The 23,405-nt window shown below is 37.2% G+C and overlaps 1 protein-coding gene across 1 annotated transcript in view; it reads left to right on the top strand.

The window, feature by feature from the left end:
- PTPRZ1 (protein tyrosine phosphatase receptor type Z1) overlaps window positions 1-22,806 on the top strand; it is a 130,955-nt gene extending 108,149 nt beyond the window's left edge. The window contains exons 14-30 of the mRNA XM_068996492.1: window positions 2,387-2,478; window positions 5,711-5,796; window positions 8,085-8,105; window positions 8,269-8,365; window positions 9,776-9,858; window positions 10,577-10,711; window positions 11,954-12,088; window positions 13,071-13,234; window positions 15,473-15,608; window positions 16,569-16,715; window positions 17,334-17,427; window positions 17,684-17,757; window positions 18,713-18,841; window positions 20,003-20,149; window positions 20,447-20,589; window positions 21,141-21,276; window positions 21,787-22,806. Coding sequence (XP_068852593.1) covers window positions 2,387-2,478; window positions 5,711-5,796; window positions 8,085-8,105; window positions 8,269-8,365; window positions 9,776-9,858; window positions 10,577-10,711; window positions 11,954-12,088; window positions 13,071-13,234; window positions 15,473-15,608; window positions 16,569-16,715; window positions 17,334-17,427; window positions 17,684-17,757; window positions 18,713-18,841; window positions 20,003-20,149; window positions 20,447-20,589; window positions 21,141-21,276; window positions 21,787-21,927 — 1,960 coding nt within the window. The 3' untranslated portion in view covers window positions 21,928-22,806. The remainder of the gene's footprint in view (window positions 1-2,386; window positions 2,479-5,710; window positions 5,797-8,084; window positions 8,106-8,268; window positions 8,366-9,775; window positions 9,859-10,576; window positions 10,712-11,953; window positions 12,089-13,070; window positions 13,235-15,472; window positions 15,609-16,568; window positions 16,716-17,333; window positions 17,428-17,683; window positions 17,758-18,712; window positions 18,842-20,002; window positions 20,150-20,446; window positions 20,590-21,140; window positions 21,277-21,786) is intronic.
- The last annotated feature ends 599 nt before the right edge of the window (window positions 22,807-23,405 follow it).

Genomic DNA, 23,405 nt, shown 5'->3' with positions numbered 1-23,405 from the left:
CCCCCATATATAAAGTGTGTTTTTGAACAAGTGCAGTGTCTAAATTACAAATTACAGTTTTAGGTTGGAGATCTAAATGCTGTGATGAAAGGTGTAAATTAAATAATCAGGTTATTGAGTGATGGGACCTTTGTCTGGAAGTTTGAAATAGTCATCACTTTTTTCATTAACAACAAGTGATAATTAACAAGATGTGAGTATTAACATTAGATTTAGTCATGAAGGCTTTCAGTGCTGATGCAGAAGCAGATGGAGTGCCTATTTATGAGTCTCAATACAGGTTAAGTCAACTGCTATGAATTTGTCTCCCAAATGTGCTAAGGGTGTAATTTATTTTGAGCCATAATTAACTTGTTAAAGATTAAAAATACATTGGCTCAGTGAGGGATAATGAGTGTATGGCATAATATGAGGACGTTTTAAGTACAGCTTTAGATGTGAAAGTCATTATGCTAATTAAATTCTTTATAGCTCAATCTTCTCTCACGCAAATAGGTGACAACATTAGTCCATAAACCTTGCATGGGATGGGTGTTTACCAGCAGTAGACATTTGTGGGGAGGACACTTTTTGGGTTTGGAGCTTTAGCATCAGACTGGTTGGCATCTTTGGTTGGTGCAGTTTTTAATAAACACAATACAGCATTCACTGTGCCCAGCAGACAGGGCCAGACTTTCCAGTGTTTAATGATTTGAAGACTTTGGTACCTGCCTGTCTCAGAAACATTTCACAGAGTTCTGATACTAACTCTTGAGTCTTATGCTAGCATTGAGACAGCCTCTCTCACCTCAGCAGCCACTAACTCTAATGCTAGAGATGCCTTAAAATTTAGCAGGGTGTTCCCAGGTACCTTGGTGTCCTTGGTCTGCATCTGAAATTGCCATTTCTAAGTAAAATCAAGTACATAACAGATAGTATTGCTGCAAATTTCTCATGCAAAGCCAAAGCTTCTCTGTGAACATCACAAATACGCTTTTAGAGAATTCTAGCTGGACTTCAGGTTTAATTGTCATGAGAGTCACTGGAACTATTTTGCATGCCTCAGTTTTCCGTTTTAGGTAGCTGTCTGCTTTTTCTTGTGTTTTAAGAGAATCTGTATTGTACACTGATAGAAAATTCCCAACACATTCTGAGAATATGGGCATGTTTCCCAGCGGCTTAATTCAAATAAGCTTACCAAAGTCTTTATTATCTACATTAATGGTTCTGGAAAGAATGACAACAGCCACATATTCCCTATATATTTCTCAAATTATCTTCAAATTTTATTTCTGCTTATAACAGTTATATGAGGGGTTTTATGACTGCAGTGATACAAGAATGCTACAGAATTTAAAATAACAGTAATTATACAAAGTAGCAAACAATCATACAATAGTTTCAGCCAACAGCTTTGAAGAAGCAGAATCTTGTAAATATAAAATGAGATTAGTATTTTCATGGTGCATATTTTTAAATTTAATGTTTAGTGAATAATAATCTTAACAAAGTTAAGATTGTTATTAGCATGTCTAATCATATGTAAATTTTTTAATTAAAGAGGCTTTGCAATGCTTACAGCAACAGTTGGTTATTCATTCCTTTGAATAGCTTGGATTCTTAACAGATGCTATTCCTATAATCTTCACATCTGGATTACAGCACAGATACAAATAACATTGTGGGTCATAGTTAAGATTGATTCCATTTGTATTCATACTTCAATGTTTTGGCAACAAAGCTGGCATCTCCTGGAGTTAGAAATTCCCCTGTTTTGGGCTGTCAACTTTGGGAAGCCCTCCTTAGTTAAGGTGTCGCTCAGTGTTGTGAGTACAATATGAAAAGTTGTTTAGCCCCAGTCATAGTAGTTCTAGAGCCACTGTTTTGGCTGTTACAGGGCGTGTTGTCTATTGCATCTATTGGTAGCATCTATTGATGAATTATCAGATCTAGTCTCCTACACTGCTCCATTTTCAGGCTAGCATCATTACATGAAAGGGAACAGTAATTATTCAAGTGAATTTAGGTAAGTAAGGAAGACAGTGGCATTTTTTGTACTTGGAGCTGTGCAGCATCTACAGTAGCTCCTGGTGCAGAGTTTCTGTTTCAGCTGTCACTATGTCTGATGTGTGCTCTATCTTCTGCTTCTGGTATAGGTAAAGATGCATGAGCTATGTAATTTGCTGAGATAATGTAGTATCTTCCTGTTGTATGCATAATTTGGTGATGTGCTGGGGGAATATTTATATTATAGCAGTAGTATTAGACATTCCATGAAAATTGGTTTTCAGAATCATGATTTTGCTTTCTGACTCAATAATGCCAGAATATGTTTTGGTGGGGTTTTGTTGTTTCTTTTTTATTTTCTTTTTTTTTTTAATATTTTTTTATTTTTATTCCTCTCTAGGAAATGTTTCCAGACTGCTCATTTTTATTTAGAAGATAATACATCACCTCGAGTGATTTCTGCTCCCCCAGCTCCAATCTTCCCAGTCTCAGGTATTTCTGGCAACTGTTCTGTGGATTGGTGTTAGCTGTTGGAAGATGCTGCTTTATATGTGTCAATATGAATTCTTCATATATTGTAACATCTGTAAACCAGAGATTTGTAACCTCTTGTACAAGTCTGTGTAAACAGGTACACTTGACATTGGCAGACTGATGTTATTAATAGTCTCTTCTATAGGTAACACAGAAGACAAATATCCTCAGCTTACAGAGTTGCCTCAAGGATACTCTGCCTTGTAGCCATTTGAAGTGTAGCCTCACTAGAGTGGCTGCTCATGTAGCCATCTGAGCCACCCTAAATAGCTCTAGAGGATAACACCAGCAACATATTCTGTTGTGTTTCTGCCTTTAATTGGATTTGTCACCTGTGTATAGAACATGTCCTATTCTTTTTACCAGGAGGATGAGGATATGCCTCATCTGTCTGCATTTCACTTGCAATTACAGCGTGTTCTTACACTTACATATTTTACTTGCATAATTACGATGGTAAAGTTCTGTGAACCTCTCATGAAAATAATACAGAAGTTCAGAATATTATTAGCATCTTCTGATCCTATATCCACCACATTTATTTGGAGAAACTGTTTCCTTCCTTTCCTCAGAGAGTATCAGAGGAGCACGTGCAGCCTCACAGGTTTTTCAGTCTGTGTAGAATGAGATAGATTAATTTCATTCATCTATTTAAACCCTAAATAGATTAATCCTGAAGCATATCCTAAGCCACATTATCACCTATGAGACAAGGATATCTTGTTCCACAAGTAATGTTTTTGCAAACTGTGCTATTACACTAGGAGATGGATTTCCATGGAATGACTAAAGGAAGAAAAATCAGCCCTTTTGTGAATAACTAGTAAACAGATCTAATTAAATAAATCCTAAACATTAGGCTTCCATTGTAACTGAATTGTAGATATCTTCAAATGCATCTTGTATGGATTGCTGTTGTTAGGAGATGCACAACCTTTAACTAAATGGTTGAAAAGCAGAGATATAGCTTGATTTCAGAAAACATGATTATATATGAATGTCAAGCAATCATTATAGGAAATGTCTGCTTTAATTCTCCGTCATTAACTATATTGCATTACAACTGCATAATTTTCTTACACTTTTTCCTGACCAGCTCACCTCAGGGAGAAAGTGTTTTCCATTGTCATAATTGCACTTACAGTTTTTCTGGGTGCCTGAAATACATGTTTTGAAGCTGGAGGTTTTCCTTCTGAAATGCTGATAAATATTAAAGAGAAATTTTTTTCTAAGTGACTGAAGATACACAAAATATTTTATGGAAAAAGCTGCAAGCACTGAGGAAATAGTTTTATTTTGCGTGCAACAGATGTCAAGTGAACAGTCACTACGTTTTCTATTGCACAAGTGTTTCAACAGTGTAATTTTACAATTGCATCTAATTACAATGTAATACTAGAAAAGAGTGTAGGGCAGGAAGAGTGTTTTGCAACTGCTAAGTTCAATTCTTATGGCTGTGACCAAAAGCACACTCCACAGGTCTCATTATATATAAAGTTTTCCTTCCATAGAGTTTCATTGGCAGAGAAAGGAGAGCTGCAGTTATTCACAGAAAATGCCATGGCACTTCACAGTACAATTCAAAGATGCATTCAAATAATAATGAATCACAGAGTAGTATTCAGATCCACTATCAAACTCTCAGTAGTTTGAAGTGATACCTGACATCCAGATATAAAATATGTTCCTGGATTCAGAAGTGATTGAATTGGGAGATTTGCATGGGCAAAGAAACAAAACCTATTTCTCCATTATTGTACTCACTCTTCGGGTCATTTACTTTCCCTTCTGGTTTTGCATTTGCATATCATTAGGATAAACCCTTCATGCAAGGTTTCATTTCCAAAGTGTGAAGATTGTGTTACACATTTGTTCAGCTTCTCTTAGGCTTGACTGGATAAATTCACTTTTTGTATTCAGATCCAGTCATGTAAGTGGAAGACCAGATGGATCTTGGTACAAATCAACAAATTCTTGGTAACTGAAAGATAAAATTATTAGGTGGGCTAAATGCTAAACATCTGTTGATGTGAATAACAGGTCCTTGTTCAATGGTTCTGACGTTTTGTTCGCATATGAAATAGTGATGAAATTACAGATTGTGAAATAAACATATTTTTAACCATGAAAGGCTTTAAAAAAAAAACCCAACAAAATTATTTTTCAGTACCAAAACTAAGTGAAATAATGCCATCCTTTAGCAGATAATTAGCAAACAGATGACTTTGTTTACACAGCATATTTGCAGTAAAGAGAAGACTGAAAGTCCCAAAGGTTTTTGATGTGATTCCTGATGCATATTCTACACAAGTGGTTTTTTGTATTTTTCTAAAGTAAAATGGAGATGTTACATTAATCACACTTATGCCTTGAGAATGTAGATTTGTTCTTTGTGGGTAGCCAAGAAGTCTTAAACATAAATCTTGCATTTAAAACTTGAAATGTGAAGCCTGATGTGAAAATCTGTGGTCAGTACTGCCATGATCAGACATAAGATTATTATCAATTGGTAATCATAGAATCATAAGGAGAACGGGGAGAAATTTCTGTACTGAAGGTAGTCACTAATGCAGTAAAAGATGAAAATTATTGCTGTTTACTTTGGATGCCAGTGCAAACATGCAACTGTAAATTAATATGAAACTACTGGCATAATGCTGCTTTAATTTAGTAGGCTTGGGACTATGCAGCTTGTCCATGTACTGCATCTGAGTTCCAGTGCAACACTAATCAGCGCGAAGCACCCAGACAACTCAGCCTAATCATTCCTACTTTATCAGTTATATTCAGAGCTCTGCTCTCTACCTTTGAGAGCAAAGAGCTAATCCTCCCATATCTCCATGACTTCACAGGGAATTTTGTGTGTTCTTCTGTTTAACAGAAAAGCTCATCATCTTGCAGAATCAGCACCTTGATTTGGGGGGCTTACAGACAGAGCAAGACCTAGCAAGGCATTTTCTTTGTCTTCTTTCCAAATAATAATTTAGAAATATTCAAGTGTTAGGTAACTATTTTAGAAATGTTAATGGCATAAAGGAATGTTGTAATATTTTGGGAGTTGTATATCCAAAGTTCATGCCAAGAATTTTATTTCAGGATGTTTTGTGGATTGCCTACATATAAACTTCATTATATGTCACTGGCTTTTTATTCTACATAAATATACTTTTTGTCTTTTCCCACCCCTAAGATGATGTTGGAGCAATTCCAATAAAGCATTTTCCAAAACATGTTGCAGATTTACATGCAAGTAATGGTTTTTCTGAAGAATTTGAGGTATGGCTCTATGATGTCATCTTTTACTTAGCACGTACAAATAATGTTAAGTTTAAATGCCTGGAAACAAAAATGGGGGCATTGCATTCTGACTTGGGCATCAATTTCATGAATGCATGAAATAACACAATAAATGTGAGTGCTTTGAGCCCAGTATGGAGTTTATGCATAAAGCCTAGGGAGATTCCTAAAAGCTACCAGGACTGGTACAAATGGGAATGTTTATTATTGTGATAAAATACTGAACAATTGTGTGAATAAACTATGCAAAGATAATGCAATGTATATGGTTTATCAGACACAGTGATAGATCTAAAGCTTTTCCAATACTAATGACAATTGAATTTTGCAGAAGCTACCCACATTTGCTTGTTCCATTTACAGAGAAAATAAAATGGAAGTAAAAATGAGTACACGTGGCAAGACTTCTGATTAACAGGGGAGCTAATGTAGTCTTCATATGTGGTAGTGAAAGCTTTACAGTTCCTTTCCTAAAGTATATGGTTCATAAGAGGTATTTGAAAATGTTAAAAAATATGCTCTAATCATGTAATGTTACTATCACCATATGTAACTAATGATCTTCATTGTTTTTCACACTCGTGTATTGCAAACAATTTAAAGATGGATATGTTCTAACTTAATTGACATAAACATTAAAACCCCAAATACCGTAATGAAAGCTGTACCATCAGCAATTTTTACAAGAGATTTGAAACAAAATCAGTCAGTTGGGATGGGAACAAGTTTTTTAACTGGGCTATGTTAATTTAAAATACAATTGTAATATTCCTATTGCAAAAACAATAAGGAAAGTAAAAAATTCAGAGTTTTGCATCTTTAGGTTTTGCTTTTGTTTCCCCAGCCAATGTATTGTGATCTAGTCGACCAAAAATTCCATGTCCTTCACATAACCTTCATCAGCATTTCTTCTTCAATTCATTTAACATTCAGAATATCCATTTGATTGTGGGACCAAATTTGTAAATACTTGTGAATTTCCAGTACATATTCATATACTACACATGTGCATATGCACTGATGGGACTGGGCTCCAGCTCAACTAGCTATTAATGAGAGCAGATCTTGAAGGACTGTGTGTAAATACAATGGATACAAAGTTCTGTCACCATTAGTGAGTACAGCAATACAAAAATCAGATTATTCATTCTAAATTGATCTTTTCCTACAATTTTACTTTTCCTAAATTACAGAAGTGATCTAAAGACAAAATATAGTGGGTGTCACCAAACTACAGCAGCACCATCTGACATATTTCATGCTAGTTTTAACTATTACCAAAAAAAGTCAGTGTCCTCATCATTTCTTGGTGATCCTTTTTCTGCTTTGTGCACTACTCCAGAATTAGTGTCCAGTTCTTTTCTCTACTGATAGAAAACTTAGAAGATTGGGAAAAACTGAAATACAGTAATTGTCTTTGCAGAGTTAGCATACATTTGAAGAGTACAAAGGTGGTTCAGATTTTTTGGGGGGGGGGAGGGTAGCAAGTTTTTTTTATATTACTACAAAATAACTAATTTAAAATCTAATTTTTAGACTGACAACCACTTTTTATACATATATTTAAGTAGATTAAGGTCATTGACGTTAAAATGAATTATAAAAAGTGTTGGGAAACATCGTTAGTACTTTTAGTGATGGCAATATATTTGCTATTTAACAGTGTGGGCCTTATAAATGCTTGAGTTTCCTGTCAACTAAAGTAATCAGTAAAATGAATTATTAATTTTGTGAGTCTTAGAGAGTTTGTGCCTGTCTTCTCAAGCCTGTCTCTCTTTATAAAATTGTTGAAATTGCTGGCAGCCAGAGTGAGGGCTGTAACTCTGTCTTTCCCCAGAGTACTCTGAGGCTGGCTGAACAGCACACAGTCCTGCTTCAGTGGAGGTTTTGCAGCTGAATGCAGAGAGCAAAAGCATTCCCCAGAGAAACTGATGCATTCATAAGGACCAATAAAAATTCCAATGAACTGTTAAATTTGCAGATAATCTGGCTAAAGTCTGTGGTGTTGCTCATATGTACAAGCTTTCACTGGCCTAAGATCTAACATTAAAGATAGGAAAAGAGATGCCATCATTTTAACTGGGAAAATTAGCTCGTTTCCTTTAGGAGTTTTGTCAAAATACACAGTTTTGTTGTTATTATGGATATATTGCATGACCATAACTGTTTTCCATATAGTAATTGTAATTTATATAAACACTTATCCATTTGTTCTGTGCTGTGGAATTTGATTTTTTTTACTTTTTTTGCATTCATTCCCTCATTAGACACTGAAAGAGTTTTATCAGGTAAGGAATTATTTCACTGCATTTTTTTTTAGCAATGAAGTAGTTGTAAAATATCATAGATAATTGGGTGTAAGGTTGTGGTTCTTTTCATGCTTACTTACTGTATTTAAAGACATTTTATGTATCTTAATACTTACTAAAGTATGGCATACTTTTTTTTCAGGAAATCCAGAGCTGTACTGTAGATCTAGGTATTACATCAGACAGCTCTAATCACCCTGACAACAAGAATAAGAATAGATACATAAACATTGTTGCTTGTAAGTAAAAGCATTACTTGTTGTTTTGTGCAAGAAATAATTACAGAAAGTATAGATTTATATGTTATTAGTGGGAGCAAAAATACTTCTACACTGAAACCTCCAGCTACTGTTCAGCAAAGTGCCCCTTGGAGAGGAGTTAGCATGAGATTTCACATCTATTCAAGTTAAGCCTCTGACATTCTGCTGCTTTGATGAGCATGTGTCAGCAAGACATATTCGTGTCTTCTGCGATGACCCAAAGGGAGTTGGGAGATTTCATTATAATGCCATTAGAAAGCCTAAGAAGCTGTGTTTTGATTGTCAAAATTAATTCATCTTTGATTTAGAATAATGGTGATTTATTGTCTCTGTGAGCTTCAAAATCCCTGGATATATTTACTGTCACATATAAATATGAATGTTCTGGTTTTATGTTGTATTGTGCCTGGCAACAATGTAATACATCATCTTCATTAGCCAGTACACTTGTTTTTCTTCTCTGAAACACTATTCAGTTTTGTTAATAGCTCTTTCAAGCTGTTGCCTCTGGGTTTTTGATCATTTGGTGGCTCAATATTTTTTTTAACTCTCCATTGCATTTTGACTTTGTTCTGATTACAAGAAAGGTCTAGATAAATATATATCTTCAGCATTCAGCATCACTAAAGCTTAATAGAAAAAGTGACAGAGTCAGCTGCCTGGCAGAAGACAATGTAAACCAGCAACAGGAAATGACAATCCCCCTGGCTAAAGATGTCTCTAAAGGGACAAAAACTCAGGGATTTTCCTCTGCCACTCTTGTTTGTAGCTGGTCATACAAAATGTGCCAGCCCAGGGGCTGTTTATTATTAAAGAGCAGTACAGAGGCAGCTTAGGGCAGCTGGAGTAGCAAGAATTGTCCTCTGTAAGCGACTCAAGTGTAGTTCCTACAATTGGTGCAGCCTACAGAACGTTTCAGCTCACCCTGATGTAGCCACTGCTGATGCTTCAGATGACCAGCATTTTCAAAGTCCCATTGCTCTCCAGTGTTCTTTTAACTTGGAATTAAAGTTCCTCAACAATGGTGCCTGCTGTCATTTTGAGACATCCCACTGCGCAGATTTGGCAGTCATGACACAGGACTTATGGAAGACCTATACAGATTTACAGGCAGCAGCTAGAGGCCATAGGGGAAATACATCTTAGTGCCTAAAATGATCCGAGGTGCTGCTACTCAGGCCACTAGATTCTGAATCCCTTCAAACTTTGGAGCTATTACTTGATTTTTCTGCAAATTAGAATTTTGAAGCTGATTCATACCTAAGGAAAGATGTTTGCATATGTGATTGTATTGGTCTTATGCATTGTAAAAATACACCTCATTATTTTTACAAGAAAGAATATATTTCTTACCAAAAATTGCTTATTTTCTCCCTTGTTTTACTGCAGATGATCATACTAGGGTTAAATTAGCCCAGCTTGCAGAAAAGGATGGAAAACTGACTGATTACATTAATGCCAACTATGTCGATGTAAGTGCCTTTTCCTATCTACTGGCCTATTGATCTGTCAGTATTTTCTGTAAAGAAAAATATGTTTGGAGATGAATAGGTTTAATTCAAAAGAAGTATCACAATATTACAGATTTTGTTAAAAAAACTTTTGTAGTCTAAGTTAAGCCTACGAAGTTAAAGCAGAGGGAAAATGCCAATTCTTTCTTGAATCCGTCTTCATATTGTAGCAGCTGCAGCTTAATGAAGGGCATTTTTAAAGAAAAAATATCCAGTCACATCTGAGTCATTTTAGAGGTATATCTCATCTGAGTGGTTAATTCTCCCCTCTGAGGTAATCTCATGAGAGGAAGAGTCCATTTATCTGAGAGCCTCACCAAGGCACCATTACCGGTTTTCATTACATAGGTATTTACACGTGAGTGATCATGATTCATTTTTTAAACCACTTTTGTAACACATCTCATAATCACTATCATATCAATGTTCTGCCTGAACACAGGCATTTGAACATACATATCCTATTTGTTGGAATTATAAATATTGACATAACAGTTGTATTCATATGTTATCTGATACCACAGGGTTTCTGCAATTTCAATAGTTAAAAACGTAAAAGTGCTTAAAAGGTTTTCAGAGTCTTTAAAAATTAATACATTAAATGTCATGTACACCTCCCCACCTCCTTTTGCTCATGGACAGTGATTTGACAAGTGTCATTTCTTATATTTCAATTTAGGGCTACAACAAGCCAAAAGCCTACATTGCAGCTCAAGGGCCACTAAAATCAACAGCAGAAGATTTCTGGAGAATGATATGGGAACATAACGTAGAAGTTATTGTGATGATAACTAATCTCATTGAGAAAGGAAGGGTATGAGTACCTTTGTCTGTTTTTTATTTCTCTGATGTTGGTAGATCTACCTGTAGCAAACTCCTGTCTTTTAAAAATCTGGTTTTGTCATTTATTGAACAAAAATCAATAGTTTGTAGTAGTTGCTTGTACTAGGACTGGCTATGGAAGTATAAAGTTGAGGATTTGTAGTATGAAACTAAAGAAAATATTCAATAAGTCTTGAAAATACCATGTTCTAACCACAAAAAAAATCTTATCCTGAAAAAAAGACTTCTTATATATAATGAAAGTGGATAGACTGTGGACTTTGTGCCACATTCTGCTACCAATCTGCTTGCCATCATGCTCTTTGTCAGGGTTGCCTTTGACCATGGAAAGGAGAAGAACATAGTTCAGGTGAACTTTTCTGGAAATTCACTGTCTGCTCCCTGTTAACATCCTTTACTCCCAGTTCCTTTCCTACTACATGACTAGACACACATTTGTCCAGTGAGACAAAAAGAGGTCAAACCCCATCACAGGGTGTGTGTTTCTCTGGTTATGTGGTGCAAGTATACATGTACCCTGGGGTCACATGAGGACACATTGCATCACACTTGCCGCACACTGGCAGCAGTGCCTAAAATGAATGTAAATCTTACCATACAACCTAAAAAGCATCTCTCAGATATACAGACACAGCAATTGCAGATGAGGGCTGTCCTAGGAGTACCACTTCATTCATAACACCATGCTATAAACAAACACTCTTCTAATACTCTTAGAGAAGGCTATATGACTACCCAGCCAAAAGGCTGGACACATCACAGCTCTCTGCTGTGTGTTCTAGCCATACACAGGCTCACTCTTAACCTGGCTACCAGTTATAAATATTCTCTGCCTATACTATAAACTAATCAAAAGCCACATACAATTCTACTGACTTGGATGTATTCCTATTTTTCCTATAGATCATGTTGTTTTCTTTAGTTTTTAGAGTGTCTATAGAATGGAAAGTTCCACAACATTAGACCCCTTCAACTCTGATAGTATGATTTAAACTTCTTTTTTGGAGTATTCCAAATAAAGAGCATCTTTGCACAGCCAAAATAATTGTTACTTGTTCTCCTGCACAGAAGATCATGTCTATTTATAAACTGGGTATATTGACAGTTGCTGTACAGTTTTGTGCTTTACTGTGCTCTTAAATTTGAATATTTTGGCTTACTAGTTTGACATTTTAGGAGGTTTTTTGTCTATTTTTTATTTTCTTTTTAACAGAGAAAATGTGACCAGTACTGGCCTGCCGAAGGTAGTGAAGAATATGGGAACTTCTTGGTTACTCAGAAGAGTGTTCATGTACTTGCCTATTACACTGTGAGGAATTTTACTCTTAGAAACACCAAGATCAAAAAGGTTTGTAGCATCCTGAAAACAGAGGTGGGCGAAAGGAAGTCTTAAAAGATGCTCAGGATATTTTTAAGGCAGTTGACAACTCTTTCTGCTGTATATGTAAAGCCGAATCCTGTAGGTCTCAGCCAGCCAAGATGCTTGTCAACTTCAGTTAATTTGACCAGATGAATAAACTCAGAAAACTGTAGGACCATCAGAGAAAAAGCACTGATCAAATTGGAGAGCTGATGTGGATTTTGCCTGTCTGGGTAGCAGGACGATACATTTTCAGAAAGAGAGCAACTTGAAGAAAACATGGTATGAGTTAAACTATCCACCTCAGCTCTCCGTTTTCCTTTTTAAAGACATGTGAATCCGCACTTATTTTTATTGTAACCAGAACCAGCATGCTCTCTCAGCAGGGTGATGTTAGTTACTTTGAGAACAATTCTGAAAACTTAATTTATTCCAGCCACATAAATGTCTGAGACATCTAGTCTCTCACCGCCCCTGCATAATTAATACATAACGTGCAGCATTTACTATCAATTAATTTATTCTGCCTATTTTAGGAATGAATCTTTGAATGAGGTTACCTGCTTTCTGAAGGAATCCCTGCCTCTGAGTTGCCATGGAGGAAGGGAGCTTAGAAAAGCAGCCTAGACAGGGCTACTTACCTTGTAGACCACTAAAGCTGGGTGAGATGAATCCTACTCTTTCTGTTCACTCAGCAGAGGAGCAGAGTGGCAGGAAGAGCTGGTGACTCTTGAGAGCATCTGTAATATGTTATCCCTCCAGTGCTCATAGTCTTTCTCTATGACTTCCTAAGAGACAGTGTCAGGTCATTTTTCCACACAGTGGGCAAGCTGGTGAGACAGAAGCACTGGCCCTTCCCCTTCTCTTTGAAGGCTAGAATATTCAGAGCCAGTTCAACAGCTATTAGGTACGGAGATAAAATAAAGGAAGATATGGGCTGCTTACATGTGGAATTATGTTTCTGTTGCAGGGTTCCCAGAAGGGGAGGTCTAGTGGACGCATAGTGACTCAGTACCATTATACCCAGTGGCCTGACATGGGTGTTCCAGAATACACACTGCCCGTTCTCACCTTTGTGCGGAAGGCATCGCATGCGAAGCGCCACGCTGTTGGGCCTGTTGTGGTTCATTGCAGGTGTGGTTTTTAGTCCTGTAAGGTTCACTCCACTTTTGTTTTGCAGAAAAAATAATTTCTCAGTGGGTAAAGCAAAATTTCACTCTTGCATTTAACAATTCTTGATGGAGTAAGATTAATTTCTTAGCTGATATTCTTATCTGATATTTCTCTCCTTCGTAAGGCCAACTAATCAACTGTCTGTGCCACTTCTGTAAATCCGTAAATCTCCATAAACAAGATGATGCTGCTCTGCACTATGTTCTTTTTCTTTTTTTGCAAAAGTGCTTTTACTTTTTTTTTTTTTCCACATTTCTGTACTGCTCTCCTGAATGCTATGAGCTTACCAGATACATGTGTGGGGATAAATGTTTCATTTCTGCAAATATATCATTAGGATGCTTTTGGCTCATGCTTTCTTTGGTGCAGGGATACTCTGTAATCCTAAGAGGAGCTCTGTGCACAAGAGAAGACTCACTCTATTCCTGGCTGAACTACAACTGCTGTTTTTAACATTACTCTGGGCTCTAGCAGTCATTTGCAACGGAGGAGCATTCTGGGGAACGGTTGAGGTCTGCATGTGCCGCAGTGTGCAGGCAGGTGTTCTGTCAGTGCTCACTAAAACTGGCAGCTCAGGGAAAATTGGTTAAAAAGGGCTTGTAGGACCTGGAATGACTTCACAATGCCCATGAAGGACCGGGTTGTTGTAAAATATATAAGCAGGTTCTGGTTTTCCGCTGTAGTACCTCACCTTTGATGGAACATTTGGAAAGAGAACCTCCTCATGAATTCTGTCCTTCTGGAGCTGACTCTGAGAAAGCGAACAGGTAAAGTCACCTCACAAATGCTGCAAATGAAGATATTTTATTTGTGGGATGATCTAATCTGACATCTGTTTTTAGCTTGGAAAATGAAAATTCCGTATCTTGTTGTTCTGCTGCTATTTACATCCTGCCTGTTCTTGGGAAATTCAAAATGTCAAGCCTGAGATTGCTGAGATATCAGCAGTACATTAGGAGTCAATTAAATTCAGTTTTTAAAAAGTGAATAGTGGTAAGTCATGTGGCTTCAGTCAGACCTCTCCCTTGGGTCGTAGGCATAACTCACCTCCGTCTGTAGGCAGTTTTGTACATTTTTTAGCTAACCTGACCACATGCACTATGGAATTTCAACGGAATCATCTCATGTTGGAAATGTAACTTTTATTTATATTCACAGGCTATATGGAAGACACAAATGATGAGATGTATGAAACTTATTTTAGCTATTTTTATTTGGTACTTTTCATGTTTTTTCTTTCATAACAAGTACAGATGGTGTCTGGTAATCTTTGTACTTCTTTGTGTCTAACAGGGTATTAACAAGCTGGACCTTTGAATTTCATATCATACTTATTTAGACAGTTTATTACAGCAATCTAAGCTCACACTACCTATGCTCTGTGCCCTCTCTGTGGCAGAAATGAGATGACTGAATTAGCATGTATGGACTGAGCTGGATCTGCCCAGAGGGGACCATGCAGGCCCAGCACGGTGCTGCTCTCAAGTTACATGTACAGTACACATAATGCTCCTTCATATCCTAGAGGGGAATTACAAGTGACTATTTTATAAAAGAAAGTTTTTCTTTAATTTTGTGATACGACTGGTTTTATACTACATTAATCAGAGTTCATAACAGGAATGAGTTGATTAACCCTTACTTCTCCATTTTCTATTTTTAAAAAGGTTTTCAACAATTCCTTGCCATCTTAGCTTTGTTTAAGAGTGCTAAGCTTTTTTCTCTTACAGATATACTCTCAACAGTTCTGCCATTTCCTGGGGTTTATCTTTGAAATCTCCTATAATGTAATGGGTGGAATAATGCAGCTTTTGCTTTAAAGTGCTGTTTTGACATAGAGGAATTTGAACACATTAAGTGTGCCCAAATGCTGACATATACCACCTTTTGTAGATATACTTGGCAAAGTATCCTAAGGCATATCAGAAGCCTGAAAATGGCAGACCTGCAAGAAACCCCTTAGTTCTATTTCAGCCAGCAGTTTAAAAATCATTTGAGAAAATAGTCTTTAGGCCTATTCTTGCACAAAGAAAAAAGATTACTATTGGCCTCGAACCTTTAGCAAAGTATATTGTATAATAAATTCATTTGCAGAGGGAAATATTCTCTATGCCGCAGTTTGTTGAAAAAACTGTGTATGGAACAGTTCTTTCCACTAGTGTTTTACTTCAGGCTCAAGACTGGATTTTTGTTTTATAGTGCTGGTGTTGGAAGGACAGGCACATACATAGTGTTAGACAGCATGCTACAGCAAATTCAGCATGAAGGGACAGTCAACATATTTGGATTCTTAAAACACATACGTACCCAAAGGAACTACTTGGTGCAGACTGAGGTAAGAATAAAATATAAATAGCATGAGACTATTACAAACTATTTCTGATTGCAGGAGGAGAGATGATGCAGTGCTCTTTTTGGCATCACCAGACAGACAGAAACCGGTCACCAGACTGGGTGGGATTTTCCCTTTTGCTTGCCTTGGTTTTATAGAGACATCCTTCTAGGCATGCTTAGAGCAGTGCACTAGAAATTACCTTTCTGTGGGCTCTTGTCTGTTTATTAAGGAGGACTCAGAAGGAAGCCTTTATAAATCATGCTTCCCACAGTAGGGCTTTCTTGGCAGGACTTGTATTTTTGTCACAGAGCTTTTTGAGGAAGCACCATTATCAGGTGTTCAGATCTTCACTGAACCTCATCAAACAGTTTATATTAGGCAATAAAATACGGGGAAAAAACCTGTTCCAGACAGAAAATTACATATAGATGCTTTAAACTGAAGATTATATATAAAATATTGAAAGACCAAGAGAAAACAGTAAGGGCAACAGCAGGGCATTTGAAAGTCTATTTCAGGTTTCAGGAACAGGTCTTTAGATTCCCCAGTGCCTTTTAACAGAAAAAAAAGTTAATCAACAGCTAGGGCACTTGTTCCAAAGGATGTGAGGGAGAAAATAGAGGATAGCAGTAAGAACTAGGGGCAGGACTGGCTTGAAAATTTGACTTAAGGCTGTGCTTGCATTTTTAACTCTATTCTGTTAATGTGAGATATCACAGTTGTGAGGATTTGGTATTATATCATATATATATGTGTGTATGTATGTATTGCAAGTATAATTGTCAATTGTGCTTGTAAATGCGTACTGTCACTGGAGAGGGACAGCCTTTGTGGTAGAGGATCACATTTGAGAAAACCTCTGAAAAAATACTGACCACATCAGAAGTGGCAGCTTAACCAGAGGTATCTAGAGGAATCTGAAAATCATGAGAGCTCAGAGGTTTGGTTTTGTTTTCCTAGGAGCAATACATCTTCATTCATGATGCACTGGTCGAAGCAATACTCAGTAAAGAAACAGAAGTCCTTGAGACTCACATTCATGCCTATGTTAATGCTCTCTTGATACCTGGACCAACAGGAAAGACCAGACTGGAGAAACAATTCAAGGTGAGCTCTCTGAGATAGTAGTGTGAAAATCTTTAGGTTTTTAAACCCTGAATGACTTAAAAGTAAGTATCTCAACATAACTTCCATCAGCTTTCTCTACCTAAAATTTAACTGCTGAGCCTAAATTCAGATTAAATGTACTGAACGAATGCAGTCAGTTGGGACAGAAGAATTATTTTCATACTCTTAAACAAGGAATCCAGCAAAAAAAGCCACAAAGAAGAGATCATGAGAAATAGGACAGTAAATAGATTTTGGAAACTCTTAACTGCATGCCTCTGAAGAAAGATCTCAAAGGTAAAAATGTCTGGAAAGATACTATTCTGGCAAATACATCATTAACTATATTGATCAATCAGTGTACAGCACTGGCTAGATGACAGACTTCACCTTCAAAGATATGCTTATTGATCTAGGATTTAAGAATAATTTGAACTGCTAAGAACAGTGAAGAAAAAATATTCTGGTGACTTGCTAAGTAGTTTAGACAGATAAGTAGATAACTACAGTTAAGGGAGACAGCAAACCTGCAATATATGCACCCTTCTGTTTAATGCAGCTTATGAAGGAATGGCTTTTCTACAGTTACCTGACTTTTTTTTAACTTCATTGTTTCAGTTGCTGAGCCAGTCTAACACACAGCAGTGTGATTATTCGACTGCACTCAAACAGTGTAACAGAGAAAAGAACCGAACCTCATCTATCATTCCTGGTAAGCTTGATCAAATCCTCATCAAGAACTGAAGGCATCTGCATTGGTTTGGAGCAATGTTTTGTAAAGTACTTGAAAAAGTACTTTTTGAAAAGAAGTGCTTTAAGAATTATGCACAGGAAAATAAAATAGATGGCTGGATAGCCCTTTATTCTGATTGATTGAGCTCAGGGTTATCATTACTGTGAGATGTGAGATAATTTCTATAGTATTATAAGTCATTGCAACATATTTATGAATTCATAATTTTTTACAGTGGAAAGATCTAGAGTGGGTATCTCATCACTATCTGGTGAAGGCACAGACTACATCAATGCTTCCTATATTATGGTAAGTTATTTAATATATTGGTGAAAAACAATGCACAGCTGTTTCCAGAGCTGCCATGTGGCTGAGTTAGGGTGGCAAAATCCTGATTTTGAAAGCTGCTTTCTTCCATTATTCACTCTGCTTGAAAGAGTTACTTCCCCCAGGAAGTACTATTACCATTATTACTGGTCTTAAGTTTGGTAAAGTGCATTGCATTTTAACAATCTGTGGAAAGAGAAATCACATTGTAGTTTCAAAAACTGTTAAAGCTAAATGCCAGTTATGGGAAGATCTTTTGAGATGAAATAAGTGTGTTAAATAACTAGTTAGTTTTCAATGGCTGTACTGTGGTTTGCCTTCGTACCTGCTCATCCTACAGAGCTTTTGCAACTGGCATAGCCTAGGATACCACAGTTCATCAGCTTTCCATTATCTTTTTGTTCTCTGGGTTTTGTTCAACTCTCTCCCCCTTCAATAGCTGAGAGGGAGGAGTAAATGCCTCCTGGACATTCAGGAAAGAAATGGGAAAGCTCTCTGCCATGGTATGTGTACATGATCTTTCAGGTACATTACTGCATAGGAACTCTCTTTTCTGGTAGGAGTTTGATCTATCTGTATAAATTAAGAAACTGCTTGGGATTTTTGCAGCTCTTTCAAGTATTCTTTTATTTGGTTCAGGTAGTCAGTCATTTTTATTATGAGTTGCCTCTTTGAGTCTGCTCTGATCTCTTTTGTCCTTTTTTTATCATGGTTTTTTTTGAAGTTTCAAAAATTGTTTCAGTGTAATTGAATTTATTCTTTTCCCATGGAAAATACTTCCATGGAAGTTTTATATTTTTCTAATATTTGCAGGAAACTAAAGAAGGAACAAGTGTGCAATGCATTTTCTAGGTTCTTGCTCTGTCCACTAGAAGCTTCCTTAAAGCATTAATACTTGGGTAGCAATTCTGAGTCTGTCTTTTTTTTTTTTTGGTAGGGTTATTATCAAAGTAATGAATTCATTATTACTCAGCATCCCTTACTACACACTATCAAGGATTTCTGGAGAATGATATGGGACCATAATGCCCAGTTAATAGTCATGCTTCCTGATAGCCAGAATATGGTGAGTTCTGTGTCTGATTGTTATGGGTTTATGCATGAATTTTATTAGTATTACCATTTTGAAATATGCAGGATATGAGAAAATATCTTGCATTCTGCAAAACACAGTTAAAAATTAATAACACCAAACTGAGTGTAAAATCCCCAAGTCATCTAGCAGAAATCTGGAAATCCTTGTCTAGGCAGATTTGTGATTGGATTGAAAAAGTATTAAATCAGTCCTGTACAATTTATAAAAGGAGCCAAACAGCACAAGTAACCATTATGCAAGGTTAGGTTTTGCTCCACAACTTCTTAGTTGTAATATGGCTTCTTAGCCATTATTAGGTAAGGGCAGAAGTGTGAGGTTGTTTCTCGCACGACAGCAGCTGGTGGGACCTGGGCAGGGCCAGGACCACCAGTGGCCAAGCATTTCTCACATGTAAAAGAAGCCCTTGGGGTGCACGAGTGGCCAGGACCACTGCCAGCAGGGTGGGCACACAGGGCATGGGGCAGCAGTTCCTGCAGAAGGGTGGGCAGGAAGGGCACTGAAGCGCTGCCAGCTTGACCAGGGAGCAGTAGTACCCACCCAGCAGACAGCCACGGCCTCTCTGCGCTCTGCATCCACCACAACTGGAACCCACCCCAATTTCCCTGAAACACACACGACAGGCAGACAGGACACATGACAAGGAGCATTCCCTATCCATCTGACCATTTTGGTTATTCAAGCTATTAGAGGATTTTCTTTAAAAAACCCATCTCTCTTTGTTTCTGTTGTCAAACAGAAAGGATGCTCCGATGAGAACCTTTTTCTGCACTTTCAGATCATTCCAGGACCACACATACATTACAACACACCAGCTAAGTTTATCCTGTGACCATGGGCTATGCGCAGCACAGCACAGCCTGAAGGCCAGGCTGGATGTGTGGCACAAGGTAGCACTGCAGGTTCATTGCTGAATGGGTCCACAGGGTACATTGGTCTTCTGGTCAGGATCACTGCAGAGGTGTTTGAAAACCATCATTTTGCCATTGTTAAACCACTCAAAATTTGATTTGTCAATTTAAATCTAGATGGCTGGATTGATTATATACATGACACATTATTTATTATATTAGATTTTGTGTTGTAAGAGCTCAACATTACTTACTTTTATGACTTCATTTTTTTTTCCTGGAGGCTGAAGATGAATTTGTGTACTGGCCAAACAAAGATGAGCCTATAAACTGTGAGAGTTTCAAAGTCACTATGATTGCTGAAGAACACAAGTGTCTGTCTAACGAGGAGAAGCTCATAATCCAAGACTTCATTTTAGAAGCTACACAGGTAACACTGTCATAAACGTGACTCAGGACTTGATTTGTTAAAGGTAATGCCCACATCTTCTTACATTTTTGATGTTAAATGACAGATAAAAAAATCCATGCTCTAGGAACATCCACGGAGGGAGTAACGTCTATAAGGTAATATGATGACAAATGAAATAGTCCAACCTCCACTGCAGTGGGGTTCTGCATCTGGAGACTGGAGCTGGAACAAGGTGACAGAAAAGAATAAAGAAAGTCAATCTTTTACAAAATTGACTTATGGAGGTTTTTGTTTGGTTTTTTTTTTATCATTTAGGATGACTATGTACTTGAAGTGAGGCATTTTCAGTGTCCAAAATGGCCAAATCCTGATAGTCCTATTAGTAAAACTTTTGAACTGATCAGCATCATCAAAGAGGAAGCTTCCAACCGTGATGGGCCCATGATTGTACATGATGAGTAAGAACTGCACTTTTCTGTTTGTTTTGTTGCTTTTCTGTAGAATCATCCTTTCACTGAGTAAAAGCTGCTGAAACAAGGCACAGTCTGCACTTAACAATAGTGGTAATGCTTCTGTTCCAGCTGCATCAACAAGAGAAACATTTTTATTTTATCATACTTCATTTCAGTTTTATCATTTTGATACTCTGGATGGTTATCAGATAGGTTGCTGGAGAGGAAACCAGTTAAGACTTCATTGTCTTTTACTGAAAGAATTAACAGTTTCAATGAGGCACCTTGCCCTTCTCCAGCTGTCCAATAATGGCAAAAAATAACAAAATCTTGAAACACTGAAGGTCCCAAGGCCTTCAGGATTTGGTTAGTAGAGGGTTGTAGAGAAATAACTCTAAGAAGCTGTAGCCAGGTGCCGTGAAAGTTGTTTTAAGCCAATGCTGGGCAGACCAGCATGACAGAAATTCATCTTACCAGTTTGCCCCAGAATTTGTAATTTCTTCAGATATAAAACCTGATCCAGTTTCTAGAGCTTTGTTTTGTTTTACTTTACAAAGGCATGGAGGGGTGACAGCAGGCACTTTCTGTGCATTAACAACTCTGATGCATCAACTGGAAAATGAGAATTCAGTGGATGTTTACCACGTAGCAAAGATGATAAATCTGATGAGGCCTGGAGTCTTTACCGACATTGTAAGTAATAATGTGCACCTTTTTTTCCTATGTGTGACATTATTAGCGTGCTTAGATCCTAGGGCAACATTACTGAACTATTCACATCTTAATTTCTGCATGTATTAATGAAAATTGTCTTCCAGGGGTGCTGTAGAAAAAGAAATCTTCTGGATTCTGGAAAGAATTCAGATAAAAAAAAGAAGGAGAAAAAAGCCAGCAGACAAACAGTAACCCTAATCCTGTCCCCAAATTTGCAATTGAATTTAACAAGGATCAGACTCAGCATATATTTCTTCAAAAATACAGCTTTTTATCCTACCTGTACTGTGGTCCCTAATGACATGCTGTACATTGTATACAGGGGGAGCCATTAGTCAGAAAATAATAAAGCTGCTAAGTAACGCAATAAATCCTGGAGCACAGTACATTAACAGACTGGCACATCAGCTGTTAATTAATTTTGAGTAACAGTGTCACAAGATAACTCTTTCTGCCAGCATCCTGAGTGTATTCTCTTTTCTTCTCCAGGAACAGTACCAGTTTCTGTACAAGGCTATTCTCAGCCTTGTCAGCACAAGACAAGAAGAAAACCCCTCAGCATCGATGGACAGTAATGGCTCAGCTTTACCTGATGGAAATGCAGCTGAAAGTTTAGAATCTTTAGTTTAATTAACACATCAGATTAAGCATACACATCACTGCATCACACCAATCACACCTGGAGTTTACCATTATTATTTTCAGTTTTATACCTTGGGTGGGGAAAATCTGTCCAGTCAGTATATATATAATCAGATCCCAACCATTGCTCAAACCAAGTCATTTCTGTTATATATGACTTTACTGTGGAACTTTTATCATCAACAATGCGTGCCTTTTCTCAAAAGATTTATTGTAATACGTTGTTACATCTGGACTAACTTGATTGACTTTTACAGTGTTTCTAATAATTGAATTGTGGTATGTTTTTTCAGTATTAGTTTTTTTGATTTATCTGGCTTTACTTTTAACTTAAAATTACCATATTTATAGATGTTAGGGAATCCTCAATTACAAACATGTCATGGGTTTCGTATTTGGTTTATTTGCTGTATTTATAACAATTTACATTTGCTAGAAATGCAACTTTTAATACAGTAGAATGTAAATAAAATCCTGTTCTACATAACATTCAACATTTTAAGACATTTAGACATTTAGAATAGTAATCTGATACTTACTGTAAATACTGCTACTTCTGTAGTGATCCATGGACCAAATTTATATTTATAATTGTAGATTTTTATATTTTACTACAGAGTCAGTTTTCTAGTTCTGTGTAATTGCCTTGTTAAAATGATGTAGTCAGTATGGTTTTATTTTAACAAAGACTTCTGATATATAATTGTGCATCTTAAGCAATTTACCTTCATATAGCTGCATGTGATTTTAACTTTTGTGGGAACTAGAAATCATCTGTTTTGAAATGAAAAGTTTTTATGAGAATAACACTGTACTTGGCATTGTTAAATTGTTTTTACCCTGGTATTGCAAAAATAAATATAAATATTCCAGTCTGTGCTTAGTATTCTTCCACATACAGTATACAGTCTTCACTGCCATGCAGGAGAGCTTTTACTTACAAGAGCAAGGACTTAAGGCTGATCTGCAGACAGCTGCTCTTCCCATGGAATCTGCAAGTTCAGGAGACACTCATAGAAAACTTTTCTGTTTTTTAATCTCTGCTCCACTCCTACCCATACCTATAGCGTCCACATTAGCTCCTTTTTTAGTGTCTCCTCCCACATCTTCCAGTCTGGTCACACACGGGTTAATGGGCTGTTGCAGGTGTCCCAATTGCCTTAGCTGGCCCCTCCCAAGACACCTCCCTGCTGGCTTGGCTTCAGATCATTGATTCAGCTGCTGAGCTCTTTGCTGCTGCCTCCTTTGGCGAGGCAACAGCCAAACTTTGGGAAGCAATAAAGCAAGGAATCTCTGCAGGAACGAAAGCAGAATGCTTCAAGTTGGCCTCAATCATTTTCTGTAACCTTCCAAACTGGCAAGAAAAGAGACTGCTTGTACTGAAGGTTGCACCACGAGGGGCTGGAGGAGCCCAGAACAGAGTAAGATACTTGTTTAAAACTAGCATGGGCAGTGAGACCAACTAT

Source organism: Aphelocoma coerulescens, chromosome 1A, assembly GCF_041296385.1.
Source record: "Aphelocoma coerulescens isolate FSJ_1873_10779 chromosome 1A, UR_Acoe_1.0, whole genome shotgun sequence".
NCBI classification, from domain to species: Eukaryota; Metazoa; Chordata; class Aves; order Passeriformes; family Corvidae; genus Aphelocoma; species Aphelocoma coerulescens.
The sequence above is the reverse complement of the archived record's forward strand: the minus strand, read 5'-3'. Positions and strand labels throughout refer to the sequence as shown.